Genomic DNA, 18665 nt, shown 5'->3' with positions numbered 1-18665 from the left:
GTGAGAAGCAGAACATCTGTCAATAAAAGGGCCTTTAGTGCTCGGTATTTCCTATGAACCTAAAGTAAAACTTACGTTACATTCTGTTCTGTCAAGTTTAGCAGTATCCTTTAGGGTGGATTAAATGTATTTGTGACTTTATAGTGCCAGTAGATTGCCTTGCCCTGTGAACTTACTTTCTGCTGCTCATAGTATGCCAGCAAATAAACTTTATCCATCTAGTCAACATAACTTTTGGGGATTAGTCTTAGATAGGAGTTACTTTTACCATTAAGCATGGCTTTTGGCTAGAACTATCTTCTGTTGTCAGAAATGGCAATAAAAGTTATTAATGTTTAATACTTAAATATGAATTGTTCGTTCTCATTCCTCCTAGGAATGCGGTATAAGCGAAGAGGTGTTGATAAAAATGGAAACGTGGCAAACTACGTTGAGACAGAGCAACTGATTCATGTTCATAATCATACTCTTTCATTTATACAAACAAGAGGCTCTGTGCCTGTTTTCTGGAGCCAAGTTGGATATAGGTATAACCCACGGCCCAGGCTGGACAAGAGTAAGTATTGCGTGGAATACCTGAAGATCAGAGCTCCCTTAGAAATAGGCTCATTGGAGTGTTATTTTACCTGTAGCCTTTTAGAAGCCAGGAGTAACAGTAATGACTTGACTCCAGTTAACTCCTACTCTAATTCCAATTATGTAGAGCTCTGACTTCTTGTCCATTGTAAATTCCAACAGGTCTTGAACATCAATATTTAATGAAGAGCCTGGTTTATGTGTAGTCTTATTTGTTGTAGTGCTTTCTGGGATGGGACTTGAGACAACCTAGTTTCCTCTTTTGAAAGCCTCGTTAGACATTGGTGTCTTACAAATATCTTTGTCCACAAAGGGAACTTATGCTGAGGTTCCTTCTGCATTTTGAACTGCTATTTCAATGTGGGGAAACATAGACATTTCCTCTAACACCGGTTTTGTCGTCTTAAAGTTTTCCCCTCTGGTACTTCACACTGGGAGGTCTTCGCCTTCACTGTCATTGACTTTTGGAATCATTTGTTCCCTATTGTGTAAACTGTACTTATAGAAATATGTCATCATTTTGCACATACCTATCCTGCTATCTGGAGGAATCATATCTACCATACCAGGATTTTTTAGTTTGGATATTCTCAGTAGGACACTTGGAAACAAAGTGAAAATCAAGCTGAAAGATCTTTAGTTGCTTGACCTGGAAGCTTCCAGTGTAAGTGCCCCTCAGCAGAGTCTGTATGCCTTGGGTGCATAAATGTGTTAGCAGTCACTGGCATCAAAGGCTGGCTCTGACATTGGTTTTTGACATGCTTTTGTCTTCTCTGAAACAAAGTACTATCTAGTGGGTTTGTCAGATCTAAATTGCTTCCTTTTCTACTTAAAGGTAATGGAAAAGCCAAAACATGTAAGAATATTTATGAGTCAGTGACAAATCTGGGTGCTTGTGTGAACTAAGCATTCATAGTCTTTACTTCCTTGAAACAGAGAGGTCAACAGAATCTTCTGTAGGGTTAGCATTGTAAAGCAGAAACTGTTCTCAGAAGGAATCTAGTATGCTTATGATCTCCCACTGGATTGGGTTAGTTGGCATCCTAGAATCATACATATGTATTTCTGCAAGTCCAGCTTGTGTATTGGCTTTGTGTTCTCCTCTAGCACTAGCAGGTCTGGTCTTCTGCCATTGATGACTATTTTTAGAGCGGAAAATACTTTTCAGAGGGGGCTGCGATGTTGGAAGTTAAAGGACTGTTTTTCCTGTGTCTTGGGTAAGACCTAGTAAAATGGTCTTTCAGCTTGCTTAGGAACTTGGGCTAAGCACCTAAGTCTAGTTGTCAAGCAGTTACTGTCTATTACAAACTTAAGAAAGGTGTATCAGTAGGTTTGAGCTTCTTGTGATTTTCATGCCAAATAACCTGGAGGTGACTGAAGAGGGAAAGATTTAGTAAAAGCCAAGTGAGGGAAATAATAATGAAATAAAAATTAAATAATAAGTAAACAAAATAAAGGATAAAAATCAAATACCTCCACCCCCTTGCCCTGATATTTGGAAGCAACACTTGGTTAGTTCAAACTGAAATGTTGTACCATGACATCCATTTGTAGAGCTGAGCGGTTCCTTTTGACCATCTTTTTCTTATCATTATTATTGTTTTCTAATAGGAATAGTTTCAAAAAAATACCGAGGAATTGCATTAAATTTGATAGATTTACAAGTAGGAATTAAGACCTCGAGGCATCAGTGATGCCTCAAATCAAGTGGATAGTTGGTTTTAGTTACAAGTAGTTTCATCCTCTAGAGCTGGATAACACTTTCAGTATTACCCCCTGTCCTGCATATCCCCCTTTGCAAATTGCAAACCTTCCTTGTACTTCAGTTTGCTTTGCCAAAAGATGCAAAACACATACAAGCACTCTTCGTTTGGAAGTGATGTTCATGTGGGTGTATGGTGCATATATAGAAGGATTAAACAGGCTTATTAACAGTTAGATTTCTGTCCTATCTGCAGAAAACCTCCAAATAAAGCAAAATTTAAGACTGGTATTTCCTTTACACTGTAGTAGTAGGACAACAGTGTGGAGCAAATTGATGAAAGACCCTTAAAAGTAATTCTGTACAATGTCTTGTGTGTACGAGTAATTTAAGTGAAGGTATCTTAGTTTCTTTAAAGTATAGATTTGGGCATGATGCCATACTTCAAAGGGGACTTGTTGCTCAACAGGCTGCTTCTAACAATTCTCTCTGCCTTGTAGGTGAAAATGAGACAGTGTCCTGTTTTCGTGCACATTTTGAAGAGCAGCTGAAAAATTACAAGAAGCAGGTGAGTGCTACATGGTAAAATAGTCTTCTAATGGAAATGTAAGGGATGAAAGTTAATGGTTTAGTTTGTTTTCCTTGTTGCTGATACGTTATGTATCCGTATTATGGTTTCGAAGCTGTTCACATAGGAAAATTGCTACATAGACTGAATTTTACTAGACTTTCAAGTATCCTTGTAAGTAACTGCTAGAACCAGCAATAACCTACAGATATGCAAGACCAACTTTGTGTAACTGTCTCGTGAATTCATAGCTTCTCTGCATGAAACTTCGGGTAGGCAGGTAGCTGTTGGAGCTTATTGAGTACAACCTAGTAAAGATTGTAACTTCAGGAGGACTGCTTACAAACCTCTTGAGCTATTTGTTATTCCATGATATCTATCTAAGCAAGTCGTGTAGCAGATGACAAGTGTTAATCATTTAAACTTTTGAACAGGTTATTATTAATCTGGTGGATCAGACAGGCAGAGAGAAGATTATTGGAGATGCTTACCTTAAGCAAGTGCTTTTGTACAATAATGCAAATCTGACTTACGTTTCGTTTGACTTCCACGAACACTGGTAAGAAGCCTTTTACAGAGGTCGCTTTGCATCTTTTTTTGTTAGCGTAAAGGGAGAGTAGAAAAGAGGAGAAGCATTATTATTATTATTCTATTTCTGCATGAAACACTTCTTTCCAATAGGACAAATATAATTTGTAAACCAAATCACCATGAAAGTTCAAGTTTTGTTTCTTTCAGGACCCTGATGCTGTTTTTCTGTTACACACTGGATTTTACTTTAATCTATTAGAGCTAGCTGCTGTTTTAGTAACTCCACTCTGATGTTGACATGTTCTCATGCAGTGTTCACATGCCCAGGCATGTGACCTCTCACACGGGCATGTATTTCTCATGCTTCCCTCCAGCAGGCTGCATTTGTGTACTGATATGGGGTCTGAAAAATGTTTTAATCTTCAATTCCTGACTTAATCTAGGGATTGCATCTGGCCTGGGAAGGCATTACTGCCTGGATCAGTATGTCATTAGTAGATACTGTCCGAGAGGGAGAGGGAAGTGCAAAAACCCCATCAAAATAGTGATGGCCTTTGAGATGCCTTTTCTAGATGACTGTTGGCATCCTGAATTGATTTGATACTTTTGTTCAAATAAGCTTTCATTTTTGTTTGTTTGCTTTTCTCCTAAGAACTGCTGTAGTGACCAGGACTCTTTCTTTTTGCACTGTTAGCATAAGTGAATGGAGAGCAATGCTGAAAACCCCCTGGTTGGGTGGGAAGAGGAGAGAATGTTGTGTCTGTAGGTGATTTTCCTGTAGAAACAGCGGTGAAGCAGCGCAAACCATCCCAGTTTCTATAGTGGTTGCTTTTGTTGAGACTGCCTAAAATGAGAACAGAATGTTGCACATGCTTGAAGAGCTGTGCACTTTGTCTTCCTTATGGAAGCAGCATTCAAGAATGCAAATTCTTGTGAGTTTAAACAGCTTAATTTCTTTCCTTGGATTTAGATATTGAATGGTGCTTTAAAATAGTTCAGAATATTGGCTGTGATTTAAAGGGGAATGTCTGTGTAACTTGGTTAACGTTACAAGTAATATAAGTAAGAAAAAAACCACTGCTGTAGTACAAACTAACTTCTGTCAAATTCTGTGTTTTAGCCGAGGAATGAAGTTTGAAAACGTTCAAACACTGACTGATGCCATTCATGATATTATTCTTGACATGAAGTGGTGCTGGTAGGTACTGACTGGTTTTAGAGTAGTATGGAATATTTGTATTAAAAAATAAACCAGTACGTATTCAGAGGCCTTGATTTTTGTCATAACTGGTCTGTTTTATCTTCTTCTCTTGATGCCCAGCCTGTGTCAGAGTTTCTGTGGTCTGAAGCAGTGATGTTCTACAGAAGTAACAGCAAAAATTCTCAGATGCTATGTTCTGCCTGGGGCTTACTGCATTTAACACTGTTAGGGTTTCTTATATTTAGTATAAAACACTTTGCATTTGACCCACAAACCCTAGAACTCCAATCTTCCTATTGAAAACTGTAGGCACATTTGACCTTTAGTTTCTGATGATTGAAGTTCATGCATTTCAGTAGTGAGTATGGCTGCAGTTTTCAATTACCATATATATATAGTTCAATGCATTTTTTGAGTGAGGTGTTGCTGTCGTTACTGTTGGCTTCTGCGTTCTTGAAATTAAATGCTTTTTCTCTTGAAAGCTCATATTATATATGTATGAATTGAATTCAGCATCCAATTATATATCAAGTTTATGGCCCCAGCAGGATGCACTTTGGATATCTAGTATAGACTGAAGAGGAGGGTAGGTGGGAACAAGAGTAGCTAATTCAGAATGAGGTTCGGCTGGGGTGATGGATGCAACTATAAATAGTACCTCGTGTAGTTTTCTGCTGTTTGTAGGAGCTGATAAATTGCACTGGATTTTAAGTGTCTCGGTATGCTTTTGCTCTATTTTTTCTGTTGCAAGGGTTGACCAAGCTGGCGTGATTTGTAAGCAGGAAGGAATTTTTCGAGTTAACTGCATGGACTGTCTGGATCGTACCAATGTTGTACAGGCGGCTATTGCAAGAGTGGTCATGGAACAGCAGGCATGTATAAATAATGTACTTTCTCAATTCATTGTTATTCACTGGCAATTCTGTGTGTTTGAAAATGCTAAAGTAACCTCCACTGCAAAGGATCTTTGCAAACTACTCGGAGAGCTAAGAAACTAGAAGTAGTATGTACAACTAAACTTGGAATCATTCCAAACCAGTGATGCCCAATGTCATGCTTCAGAGAGGTAATGACTGGCGTCTGTCCACATCTTGGAGAGAATATTCTTCTTTGATTTGGTCAATTTAAGTTATGCAGTAATGCAGAGTTTGAAAACAGACACCATCCTCCCATCCCCAGTGAATCCCTGGCCCAAACAACATGTTAAAGGTCTAAACTCTGGATGCAATTTTAGCTGCTCTGAAGTGATATACTGTGGTGCAGCAGTTAGGGAGATTAGTTGTCGCTTCTTTGTGTAGGGAAGTAATTAACTCATGGTGTAAATATCCCAAATGGCTGTGACTACTATGCTCTGGAAGAGTTTTCCCTGTATAGAAAAGGCATTTCCAAACAGACTGAGGGTCCTTCCTTTAGTCTTCCTCCTCTTTGCCCTTCTTCCCTACTACTAGCTTCCCTACTACTAGCTTCCCTACTACTAGCTTCCCTACTACTAGCTTCCCTACTACTAGCTTCCCTACTACTAGCTTCCCTACTACTAGCTTCCCTACTACTAGCTTCCCTACTACTAGCTTCCCTACTACTAGCTTCCCTACTACTAGCTTCCCTACTACTAGCTTCCCTACTACTAGCTTCCCTACTACTAGCTTCCCTACTACTAGCTTCCCTACTACTAGCTTCCCTACTACTAGCTTCCCTACTACTAGCTTCCCTACTACTAGCTTCCCTACTACTAGCTTCCCTACTACTAGCTTCCCTAGCTACTTTTTGATATAGGAACTCAGTATGATATCTTCCCTTGTGAAGACTTAAATAGTACTGTAACTGAAACTTTGAAGCATCAGTTACAGCTCAGCCCAAAATGAGCAAACCTGACTATGCCTGGAGTGAAGGATAAAGAATGAAGTGGGTCCTTGATAGGATGAATGGCTCCAGCCATTATATCTGGCAGTTCCTGTTTGTCATCTGCTTTTGAGTTCCTGATATAGAAAGAGTAATGGGGACAAGGGGTGGGACCAGAGATTCTGTGGTTGTTATTTTAGAATAGGATTTATATATATATGAACTCCAGGAGTTCAAGAGTTGCATAGATTGTTGTGAAGAGGACTTCAGTAATCATGGCTATAGTACTATCTTGTGTTGGGTTACATCATTCTCATAGCTGAAGTACTTCAGAATCAATTCATAACTGGGAAATGTCCTAAGCATTGGAAGGTGACTGACACAAAGTGGAAGACTGAGGGTCACATGTACCTTACCTTTGCACTTCCTTGGAACCACAGGACTTGTTTTCTCTCAGCTGGAAACTTGATAGGGTTTTCAGAGTCAATCAACAGATATGTATCAGTTTTCATCTTACTTGCAAAGAGTGCTTGAATGTTGTTTTGTTGGCTGTAAATTGGGGTTTGCCTATGATTTAGTCCAAATTATCTGTGCAGTTTGCCTAACATTTAGTGACTACATTGCAGTTACATATGTGTTGCTTTATCAATTTAGTATGTGTAAGAAGACTAAAGTTTGCATTGTACCCAAGCCTTATCCTGGGAAAACTGAAGTACTGGTTCTTCTGAAGAGTAAAATATCTTAGTTGTGGTGTCAAACACTAACTGTCCAAACTGCACAAGCATTAATAACAAACACGACATATAAAATTGCTTTAAGGCTTATTTAGGGGGAGGAGTAAGTTTGAAGATGGAGCTGCTACATTTGCTTTAGTGTCTAGAAGCAAAAGATTCCAGTGTGTTTTTTCTTGTAACTGGAAAAAGATTCCATTTCTTTATCTTCAGACCTTTGAGGTCATAAATGCCTTTGCAATAGAAGACATTAATTTGTTCATCCATGCTAGTTTTGTGATGTGTGTTCTTTTGATAGCTCTCTATAGAGAACAGGAACATTTCCTGGCTTGAGTAATTTAGAGCAACTTGTTTTACCTGAGCAAGTCTTTTTGAAGATTAACTCCCACATTCATAATGAATATATTACTGCTGCATCCAGTGATGGGATGTTTAACAACGAATTAGGGATTCCTTGCTAACAATTAATCTGACAAATTAGCAGAATGGGTTTCTGTTTCAGATCTCATAAAATTTAACAATGAACTGCTTGGCAGTGTGCCCACTGTCTTTATCAAGCTCTGCTATTGAGAATGATTTTTATCTTGAACCTTATATTAATGTGTCTGTCAAATTCCAGCTCAAAAAACTGGGTGTGATGCCGCCAGAGCAGCCTTTGCCAGTGAAATGCAATAGAATCTACCAGATAATGTGGGCAAACAATGGAGATGCCATAAGCCGGCAGTATGCTGGCACAGCAGCCTTAAAGGTAAGGAGTGAACAGTGTGATCTGTTCTGATGATGAGTAGTATCTTATCTTCCTGGTTTTATGTCCCATGGAGAACAAAGATATGTAACAAAGTTAGCCAAATATTCTGCATGGTTTTGTTTTGGAGAGACATGAGACCTTTCAATAGAGGGGTATTTTGTATCACACTTGGTGTGAATTGGAGAAGAATTGGGTGTCCAGGCAGTGCTGGCTGTAGTTTTAACTTCATTCTGTTAGTGTTACATAGAGATACAAAGCTGGTTAGATATAAGGAAGGAGTTCTTTCCTGTGAGGGTGGTGAGGTGCTGGAACAGGTTGCCCAAAGAAGTGGTAAACGCTCCATCCCTGGCAGTGTTCAAGGCCAGGATGGACAGAGCCTTGGGTGACATGGTTTAGTGTGAGATGTCCCTGCCCATGGCAGGGGGGTTGGAACTGGATGATCTTAATGGTTGATGGAACAATTTTTAGTGTTCCTGGTATTTGGCATTGGAAAAACCTTTACAGTGGAAATGCTTACACTTAAATATCTTTTAAAAATCTCTCTACTGAACTGATTAGTCTATTACATTAATATTTAAAAGAAAATATAATAAACCCCAGCCTGGCATAGAATCATAGAATGGTTTTGGTTATAAAGGACCTTAAGATCATCTAGTTCCAGTCCCCCTGCCATGGGCACTTGTCTTGACTATGAGTATTTAAATCTGAATCATAGAACTCTATTTATACATCTAAATTTTCAGCCATTCTGCTTGAAGATTTCTCTACTCCCTCTTGAGGTTCATGGATTAAATTTGTTTCCAACTTGTGATATTTCTTTTTAATTTGAAAGTGAAACACTGGAAATGTTCTTCATAGTGGTTGTTGTGGCTTTTAGAACTGCACTGTGCCAGTGTTCAGAGCATCTCTGAAAATAGAATCCTCTAATGAAGTGCAACTACCAAAACTACTTTTTATTCCCTTTCTAAGCCTTCCATGATTTAGAAACTCTTGTTTCTGAGCTCATGAGGATATGTTCTGTATTTTAGTATGTTATGCTTGTCTTGTTTTGGTAGCAGAAGCAGAGATGATAAACTGTTTTCAGTAGGTTCCAGTCTTCTTCATTGCTCAAATACTGTTCCTTTTACGTTAAAGGCCAAAACATAATTCTTTTTGAGGTATTCAAGTATTGCAGTGACTGATATCTTGAAAGTTCTGCCTTCATGTTAGCTGGCATTTATGCCCATATTACTGTTTTCTATTAGGACTTCATATAGAATCATGTCTGTCACAAGCCTAAGATTCTCAGCAGAGTCAAACAATGCCGTAAGAAGTAGATGCTCTTTGAAAATCAGTATTTTTCTGTATGAAATAGTTACTTGAACGTAACTTCTGAGCTGTCATCTATTCAGAGTTTCATAGAATCATAGAATAGTTAGGGTTGGAAAGGACCTTAAGATCATCCAGTTCCAACCCCCCTGCCATGGGCAGGGACACCTCACACCAAACCATGTCACCCAAGGCTCTGTCCAGCCTGGCCTTGAACACTGCCAGGGATGGAGCATTCACAGCCTCCCTGGGCAACCCATTCCAGTGCCTCACCACCCTAAATTTCAGAATGCCAAAGCTTTTGAGCTGAGGCTGCTCCTGCACAGCTGCTTATGTGCGTGACTCCCATATTCTGTGTGACAGGGTGACTTCACAAGGACCGGTGAGAGAAAGCTGGCAGGGGTCATGAAGGATGGAGTTAATTCTGCAAACAGATACTACTTGAATCGTTTCAGGGATGCTTACAGGCAAGCAGTCATAGGTAAGAACAGAATTTCAACTCTGCTGAACTATCCGATTTAGCAAAGTTTATTAAAATCATCTTGGCTTATCTTTTTCACTGACTTAATTTTCCTGAAGATTAAAAGCACCTTGAGTGTATATGTTGTTCAATATATATGTACAGAGACATCCAGTGAGTGTATATATTGTTTAATATATGTGTACAGAGACATTCAGTGTATGTATTGTTCAATATATAAACACAGAGACATTCAGTATGTGCATGTATTCAATATATATATATACAGAGACATTCAGTATGTGTATATATTGTTCTATATATACACGGAGACATTCAGTGAGTGTATGTATTGTTCAATATATATGGAGAGAGACATTCAGTAGGTCTCTGTAGTGGACGCATTGAGCAGTCACTCTCCATTTGGAGATTAAACAGCACTCAATTCACAAGGATTACATGCAGTTAAGACACCTTAGAATTTACTCCTAACTCCATTTTAGCATTAACTGTCTTGTAACACTGCTCCTTTAGACAAAGTTAGATTTATGTAGCAAGTGTTTCTTAAAATGATAAGTTAGCCCTTGCTTTTCACTGAGAGAAAATAGTGTTCTGCCTACTGAGTGTTCAGTGTCAGGCAACATTCTATTCAGAAAGAATAGCAATTTCCCAACAGTATCTTTAACTATGGAACACTGGGAGGAATTTACAAAGTACTCAACAGACCATTGGTGTGCATCACTTTTAACTGTTGGTCTTTTGTTTGGTCCCTTGTGGGATTCATTTAGATTTGATGCAGGGTATCCCTGTGACAGAGGATCTTTACTCCATATTTACAAAAGAGAAAGAGCATGAAGCTCTGCATAAGGAGAACCTGAGGAGCCATCAGGAGTTGATCAGCCAGCTTTTGCAGAGCTACATGAAACTGCTCTTACCAGATGATGAAAAATTCCATGGAGGATGGGCTCTTATTGACTGTGATCCAAGGTTTGTCAAATAAGGTCGTAATTGTTCAGCTGCCACTATGGCGCCTCTGTTAAATGCTACTGGTGTTAAATGATTTTGGTAGCTGATGAGTTAACACAATACAAGTGGGCAGTTTGGTGGAATGACAAGAGTTCTTAAAGGGATTGAATCCTTGTAATTGTAGAAGTAAAGGTTACCTAAACATTTACTTTTCCCAAATGCCATAAGAATGGTGCGTGCTGGAATTACCTGCATTACCTTGGAGACAACACCTGGAAATGCATGCATTCAGTTAATACTGCCAAAATGTGGTAGACATCATGAAGAGAACTTCTAAACTCCCCTTTGCTCTCACAGAGGCTGTTTGAGGAGCTGTTGTTCCTTATTGCTTTACAGGGAAAGTGTAACTTAACTTCAAAGCCATATCTGATCAGATTAGATTCTTGTGTAATGAGTCAGTAGTAGGAAAGCCTAGGTTTCTCTTCATTAAGAGTAGTGAGCGTGAACTCGAACTTCACTCAGAAGTCTCCTTATCAAGTTCAGAGTTCTCTAATTTGTAGAAGAAAGGTAGTGATTAGATCTTCAGTAGGTTATGCTGTAGCATCTAAAAATAGCAAAGCAGGACGTTATGGCAGCTATTCAAAGCACACACTCGTCACCTTAAAGTCTGAGGCATTTTTCCATTTCTCTGTTAGCATTTGCAATAGCTTGTGGGCTTCCTATTTATTTTTGGACCTGCTAACTGACCTATCTGAGCTATTGGGTAACTCCAGGTTTAAGAGGGAGTGTTGCTTATGTGGATTCACTTATTCTATGGCAGTCTAATGACACATCACAACTTGTTAGGTGAGGCACTTCACAAGCCTTGGTTTTTCCAGTGGCTCTGAAGAGGCAGCAGCAGCATCACATAGCTACCCTACCATAGTTGAAACCTCTTGTTGTAAAGTGCCCTCAAGTGTAAGAGCCTCCCTAAAATACACTAGGGGTGGGTTACAGCTTTGCAAATACACTTCTCTGTATTCATTCCTTTTCTTCTTCCCCTTCCTTAGTCTCATTGATGCCACTCATAAGGATGTGGATGTTCTGCTGTTACTTTCTAATTCTGCTTACTACGTGGCCTAGTAAGTTACCGCTTTGCCTTACTATGTGCAATTTATTTCTAGTAGCTCTGTTTTAGAACGGTAAAGGCATTAAATTCTGATTCTTTTTTCTTCTAGTTATGATGATGAAATTGACAAGGTGAATCAGTACCAAAGGTTAAGTCTTGAAGCGCTGGAAAAAATAGAAATAGGTAAGAATGTAGTCACCAGATACCTTTATTGAATGCTCTTAACAATAGCCTGAGCACTTATCAGAGCATCTTACAAATGTATTGAAACAGCCAGCCTCACTGTATACCCTGTGTGGTCCACCACAGCTAGAAAGATGCTTTCTTGCTGATAATGGATGTGAGAGTTGAGCTCGTGTTCTCTCAGTCCTGTCTTTTGCTACTGCTTGAAATAGAAGCTTTGATCAGTAGGGGGGATCTGATAGTTTCCCTCTTTCAAACTCTTAAACCCATGGATTCATCAAAACAGACTTCACAGTTTATCAAATGACAGTAATAAGTGGATCAGCTTCTAGAATAAATCACAGGTTTGTGCACTCTTTGATCCAAATACAGCAGCTGGTTCTGAATTGTACTTTAGATCTGGTTCATAGCTTTCTAAAACTCTTCTTTCTCAAGATCTTGTAAGAAACATGCTGTTATGAAATCGCCTTGTTATCCCAATTTAACTTACTGGCTAAAGACTAACATCTGCAGGCTAAATCCAGCATTTTAAGCTGAAAGTATTAAAGATGTAATATTTTTGACTTTCTAGATGAAAGGGGTGCTCCTGTTGGAGAGAATGAAGGGATATTTCTGTGGCTCCCAGTGTTTGCCCCCCTCCCTTTGATAGTTTACTCCTTCATTACACAATGCATAGTGATTTCATCATCTCCTTATTGTAGCTTTCACTGTCTTTGTGCAATTGCTAACAGTTCAGTTAAAGGGGTCTCACTTGTGCATCGTGGAGATCTGTAACACATCCTGGTGTACAGAATATAGGTGAAACATCTAAATACCTTATAAAAGCAAACAAAGATATAATACAGTGCACTGAAGAGTGGAAGCACTTCATTTGGTAAAAATTTATTAGCTTTCCCTTTAATCCATGCAGGAGCATACCCTAAAATACAGGATATAATAGGTGTACTTTCTTTCTCTTCTATTTGAAAGGGTGATCTGTAATAAACAATCAGGCTGAATATAATAGACATATGGAGAGGCTCTGATTACTTTGTGTAAGTGCTTGTTTGGCTATTGTGATAATCTTTCATTCAAAATTGTCTATCCTACTCCAAAGACAAATCAAAGCATTTTATGCTGAAAAAGACTCTCAACACCTACATTTATGTACAGTCTTTGCAATATCTCCCTGTTTGGTTAAAGGTTTCTAACCTCCTGGTTTATTTCTCAGGGCCTGAGCCTACTCTCTTTGGCAAACCCAAGTTCTCTTGCATGAGGTTGCATTACAAATACAAAGAAATGAGTGGCTATTTTCACACTCTTAGAGCTGTGGTACGCAGCCCAGAAGAAGATGGAAAAGGTTTGTTTCATATGGGAAAGCTTTATACACAGAAGCATATTCAAGTGTTCTCTAGGAAACACTTTCCATTGCTCTTAGAATAACTTCTAAAGGATATATTTTAATATAATCCAACTGGATGGGGAGGGCAATCCACAAACACACTGTATGTGGCTTTTAATACAAAGGAAGATGGTTTAGATACGGATTTAAAGAAACATATCTCTCTAGGATGGAGACATTTCCATGTCCAGATCTTTACTGCTCCAAAACCTGATTAAATGAACTTAAAATTAGCTCCTAAAGAGCGGAAGGAATTGATTTGTTTAATGAAATCAATGGCTGAAAATGCTCTTGCTTGTTGTTTAAGTGAATTACATGAAAACTAATAAGGGAAAAATAGCACTTCTGACCTCGAGCACTGAATTTTGTCAACAAGGATTAGAATGAGTATAATTGCTTCTCTTCCTTCCACAAATGATGAATCGTGGCAGTGATTCACTTACACCCAGTATTTAGAGTTTAAGGAGAGTCTATTCTCCAAGCTTACTTTGTAATCTGTAAATCACAGTTACAACTTGTAGGGTGCAGCTATTCTGTAGGGTGAAGGAAAAACCCAAACAAATTTAATTACATTAAAACCAGACTTATTTCTCTGTGGCTTTTTGGAATATGGGGTTTTGAGGGTTTATAAGGGTCTGACAGACTGCTACTTGAATTTCAGACACTCTTCAGTGCATTGCAGAAATGCTGAGAATCACAAAGCAAGCGATGGGATTAGATGTGCCCATTATTGAAAAGAAGCTGGAGAGGTGAGTACTACAATGATGTGAATCTTCTGTGCCCTGCTTTCACTCTCTTCTCAGTGACTAACTACCTGGTAACAGCCATGCATGGGATACATGAAAGGAACATTCAGATCCAGCTACTGTGCTGGGAGTTAATTCCTCCATGTGCTGCCTGCTTCCAATGATAACAGCCTGCAGGTGCTTATCTAGAAGTATAAGCAAGAACACTGGTTTATACTTGTGTGCTTATAGACACTTCCAAATGTAAATAACACACTGCAAACCATGGTTAATATGTCAAATTTCATTTTTCCTATCTGAACTTGATGTCTGCTTCTGTAGTAAGAAGACAAACTGAAGGGTGAATCTGGTTTGGATGCCACTGCAGCTGAGTGTTTAACAAATCAAGATCACGTTACAGGTCTTGTGTAAGGAGATGGCTGAAGTTAAACTTCTGAACCCCTCAGTGTTAGTCAGAGGGGAGCAGTTCTGGTTTTGCAAGCCTGTTCAGACAAGAGGGCACACGAAAGCTTAACAGTACTTGAGAAATACTTACTAGACTCTTTTAGTTTTCACTAATAACTCAGTTGTCTATATATCAACAGAAGTAGCCTGTATGTACAAATACTGATGAGGTGTTAACAGCGTATTAGTTTCTGAAATGTCAGGGTTTTTCTGCTCCCTTTCCACTCTGGGGCTTTTTTCAGGAGCAAAACTAGAAAGAGCAAACTTGCCAAGTTGGACGGGGCTTGGAGCAAGCTGCTCTAGTGGAAGGTGTCCCTGCCTGTGGGGGGAGTTGTTGGAACTGGATGAGCTTTAAGCTCCCTTCCGACCCAAACCAGTCTGGAATTCAATGAAAATGTCCATCTGTATTATGGAAACAGACTGGAAGATGATAAATAGTTGCTGTTTATGAGACTGCCTTGATTTTTGCATTAGAGACTTCCTTCTTTTTCTTCCAGGAAGAGCAGTAAACCCCATGAAGACATCATTGGCATCCGGACTCGGAACAGAGGGTCCCTGGCCCAGGGCAAGAACTATTTACTGAGCAAGTTCTCATCTCTCAATCAAAAAGTGAAGCAAACCAAATCCAATGTGAACATCAGTAACCTGCGGAAGCTGGGCAGCTTTACCAAGCCGGAGGTGAAAGTTAATTTCTTAAAACCAAATCTGAAAGTGAATCTCTGGAAATCAGACAGTAGCCTTGAAACGTTAGAGAACCCGGTGGGAGATGCTAAAGTCCACACGGAATCTGATACAGAAGGGTCAGATAATGATTCCTTCCACTCGGATGACTTCCTGACCAATTCTAAATCCGATGAGGACAACCAGCTGACTGACTCCCTGGAGAACATAGGGCAGGCAGACTATGTGCTGCCCAGCTGTGGGATCATTGCCTCAGCACCACGGCTGGGCAGCCGCTCCCAGTCCATCAGCAGCACTGACATGAACATCAGCATTCACGTTCCTTCCGAGATCCACGTGTCTCAGGGTGACCGCTCTGACTGTGAAGATGTAGCCATGCCTTCTGCTGACAACGTGGAGATGGAGTTTGCTAAACCTATGGATGAGTACTGCCAGAGGTTTGTGCACGATGCTCAAAACAAGGTGTCCGATGTTTCAGAGGCTGAGGCTGGTTCTCAAGAGCCCCATCACATAGTAAATCAAAGCAGCAATAATACATCTAAGGCAGCAGAAAGCAAGGCTGAAGCTATCGGAGATGCTCCTTCCAGGCCATCCAAGTTGGATGTACAGTCTTCTGAGCCAAATCCTCAGCTCTTAGCTGTTGGTGGGTCTGACTTCACCAGATCTCATAAGAGCCCAGGATCTGCATCTGGTAACCCCGAGACAGGACTCCACATGACTCCCTCTCCAGCCGAGAGCAGCAGCAGCAGAGCTGTGTCTCCCTTCGCTAAGATCCGCAGTTCCATGGTCCAGGTTGCTAACATCACACAAGCAGGATTGACTCAAGGGATTAACTTTGCTGTGGCAAAGGTCCAGAAGAGCCCTGCAGAACAAGAAGCTCTCAATGAAATTAAACAGAAAGAACTGAGAGCGATGTTCACTCAATGCCAGACGCGGATCATTCAGATCTAGTTGCTCCTTTAGGAAGTGTTCCTTTAGTTGTGGCTTTTAATACAATAGTAGAGAATATGACATCAGGACTCACTGTGGCATGAAGTGCTACTGAATACTGGGATCAATAATACAGGTAACTTGTTTACAGGCAGTGAGAGATGTGAATGAATTTGGTTCTGACCAAGCATAGGCAGGTGAGATGAGGACGGTAAAGGCCCTATTTAAACAGGTAGCTTAGACACTGGGATGTATTAAGCATGCTGTCCGTCTTATATGTGTTGCACAGTTATTTTTGGAGACTAATTTTGTAGCTCTTCTGACTTCTTGTAGAAAGTATTTATACTCAAAAGGTGAAACTGCACTTCTGTGACCTTACTACTTACCTTGCACTACACCAGCAAAAGAACTTAACCGGTAAATTACACTTTATTTATTTTTGGACTAGTGTTTTTACTTGTTTCCATTGAAGTTTTAGATGCAGCTTTCTATGAATTGTGCCTCTCCAATGGGAATGGATGAGTTTCTGTTCCATTGCATTATGTTAACCAGAAATGAAGATTCGTTTTTTGCTGTCTTTTCCTTTCCGCACCTCTTGGGCCACGTTCAGTCCACGTAAAGCGTATCGATCCCACCTGAAACACCCACCGTCCTGCGGGGCACATTCACTCCGTAGATCTCTTTGGCCTCTCGCTTGTTTTGAGGTGAGGGGAGATGGAGCAGACGTCCTCTCATTGTCTTGCCCATGCTGAAGAGATTCCGATCTCTTTCTTTTCCCCTAAATTTCAAACACTGGCAATTTGCTCTTATTTTTTATCACTGTATAAAGCACGACAAGGCCAGTACCTGCCCTTCAGGCATTGTGTCCCTCTCTGTGCTTATATTCTAACTGTTCAGATGCAAAAGTCCAAGTAACTTCTAGAAGAGAAGGCAAATGTACTGTTCCATGGAATCAGTTGCATTACAGCATCCAATCAAAACCAAATTCATTACCACCTCAAGCTTTGCATACTGGCAGGATAAAGCAGGCTAAGCATCCGCTCGTGCTGGGAATGGGATTAAGCCCCCCCCCCCCAACCCTTACCTATGTGTGTCAAAAGATTTACATCTACCTTAACCACCCTTTCCCAGCAATGCCTTGCCATGCTGTTCTAGTGTAGGACATCACCCAACAGCTCCTGTACAGCAGGACCTTGCTATGCTGTGGTTTGTGACTGTACCCACCGTTGCAGACCCCGGTGCCTTGGTGTTCTTGTCCATGTACTGTAGGTAGGCTGCACGTGGTGTTCAGAGAAAATAGTGTCATAGGGGTAGGGTAGTAACAGTGTCTTAGAGCTTCTGAGTGCGTCTGAAATGGTTCTCCCCTGTCCCTGACCGTCTGAGACTTCAATAAACAGATCTGGTTTATTTATTTTATGACAGTGCTGTGGGTTTGGGTTTTTTGAGTGTCTCTACTTGTGGCTCTATTTAAAATTAAACTACTGCTGTATTTTAATGTGAGCAATATACAGGAGCTATTTTAATAAAAAAGTGGAATCAAAAGGTGGCTTTTTGGCTGTGATGTGAAAGGATGTGGGACCCTGGGGCTGGGGGGGGGGGGTAGGTTTCAGAGATGGGGAGGTCATCTTGAGAGTCACAAAATCACAGCAGCGTTGAGGTTGGAAGGGGTTGGACTCATTTGGTCAGGACTATGTCCCAGGTATCTCCAAGGATGGGAGGCTGCACCACCTCTCTGGGCACCTGCTTCTAATGCTCAGTCACCCTAATGGTAAAAAGTGGCTCCTGATGCTCAGAGGGGACTCTTCTGTGTTTTGGTTTGTGGCTATGGCTTCCTGTTCTTGCACCAGGCACCACTGGGAGCAGCTGGGCTCTGCCTGCCTTGCACCCTCCCCATCTTATTAATGTTCTATACTAATACTGTATGACAGACTTCTTAATACAGGCATATTGGTGATGTTATAGACATGAATAAGATCCCCTGCCAAGCAAGGGACACATACATGACTTGATCCTCTATCCTTCTGTCATTGCCCTGATGCAACGCGGGCCTCAAGGAGGCTAGTCATAGACGTGATGAGAGGACTCCTTAAAAGCTTTGGGACTTGTGAAGGGCTGGAGGAGGGACAGGAAATTCCAAATCTTTGCCATTATTTAGGTAGGAAAAAGAGAAACTGGTCTGTACAAACATCACATACATGCAGTGACTTTGACAGCCTGAGAGTCCTGTGAGGCAGGATATCAAGAGCTGTAAAATCACTCTTGTATTACAAAACCAGTGTTGCAACGCTCAGGACAGATCCCCCTGGAAATGAATTGCTGACCTGGGGCACTGGTTCCCTGCCTTCTGCTTGGGGACCCAAGCATGCTGTGTCCTTCCAGCTTACGCATTGCCCAATAGTTATGAAATACCAAAGATGGTCTCACACGGCACTGTGCCTCGACCCATGCTGTAAGCAGCACTGAGATGACATTACAAACCAGCTGTGCTCCAGCCAGGCTGCCTTTTGATCAGAGACTTCATTTTCTCCTGTTCAGTTGCTTAACTTCATATTAATGTAGCAC

General features: G+C 40.5%; 1 protein-coding gene across 1 annotated transcript in view; it reads left to right on the top strand.

Annotated features, from left to right (window-relative positions):
• Positions 1-17645, top strand: part of INPP5F (inositol polyphosphate-5-phosphatase F) — a 44321-nt gene extending 26676 nt beyond the window's left edge. Inside the window, exons 8-20 of the mRNA XM_061458609.1 lie at positions 377-556; positions 2779-2846; positions 3281-3405; positions 4498-4575; positions 5330-5450; positions 7768-7896; positions 9568-9685; positions 10453-10651; positions 11680-11751; positions 11848-11921; positions 13132-13260; positions 13964-14051; positions 14990-17645. Of these exons, the coding sequence (XP_061314593.1) occupies positions 377-556; positions 2779-2846; positions 3281-3405; positions 4498-4575; positions 5330-5450; positions 7768-7896; positions 9568-9685; positions 10453-10651; positions 11680-11751; positions 11848-11921; positions 13132-13260; positions 13964-14051; positions 14990-16124 (2516 nt within the window). The 3' untranslated portion in view covers positions 16125-17645. The remainder of the gene's footprint in view (positions 1-376; positions 557-2778; positions 2847-3280; positions 3406-4497; positions 4576-5329; positions 5451-7767; positions 7897-9567; positions 9686-10452; positions 10652-11679; positions 11752-11847; positions 11922-13131; positions 13261-13963; positions 14052-14989) is intronic.
• The last annotated feature ends 1020 nt before the right edge of the window (positions 17646-18665 follow it).

This window comes from Pezoporus flaviventris, unplaced genomic scaffold (genome assembly GCF_033815535.1).
Source record: "Pezoporus flaviventris isolate CSIRO_AGI_PZ_B2104156 unplaced genomic scaffold, CSIRO_AGI_Pfla_v1 ptg000029l, whole genome shotgun sequence".
Taxonomy (NCBI): Eukaryota; Metazoa; Chordata; class Aves; order Psittaciformes; family Psittacidae; genus Pezoporus; species Pezoporus flaviventris.
Note: the sequence above shows the minus strand (reverse complement) of the source record. Positions and strands in the feature narration are given on the sequence as shown.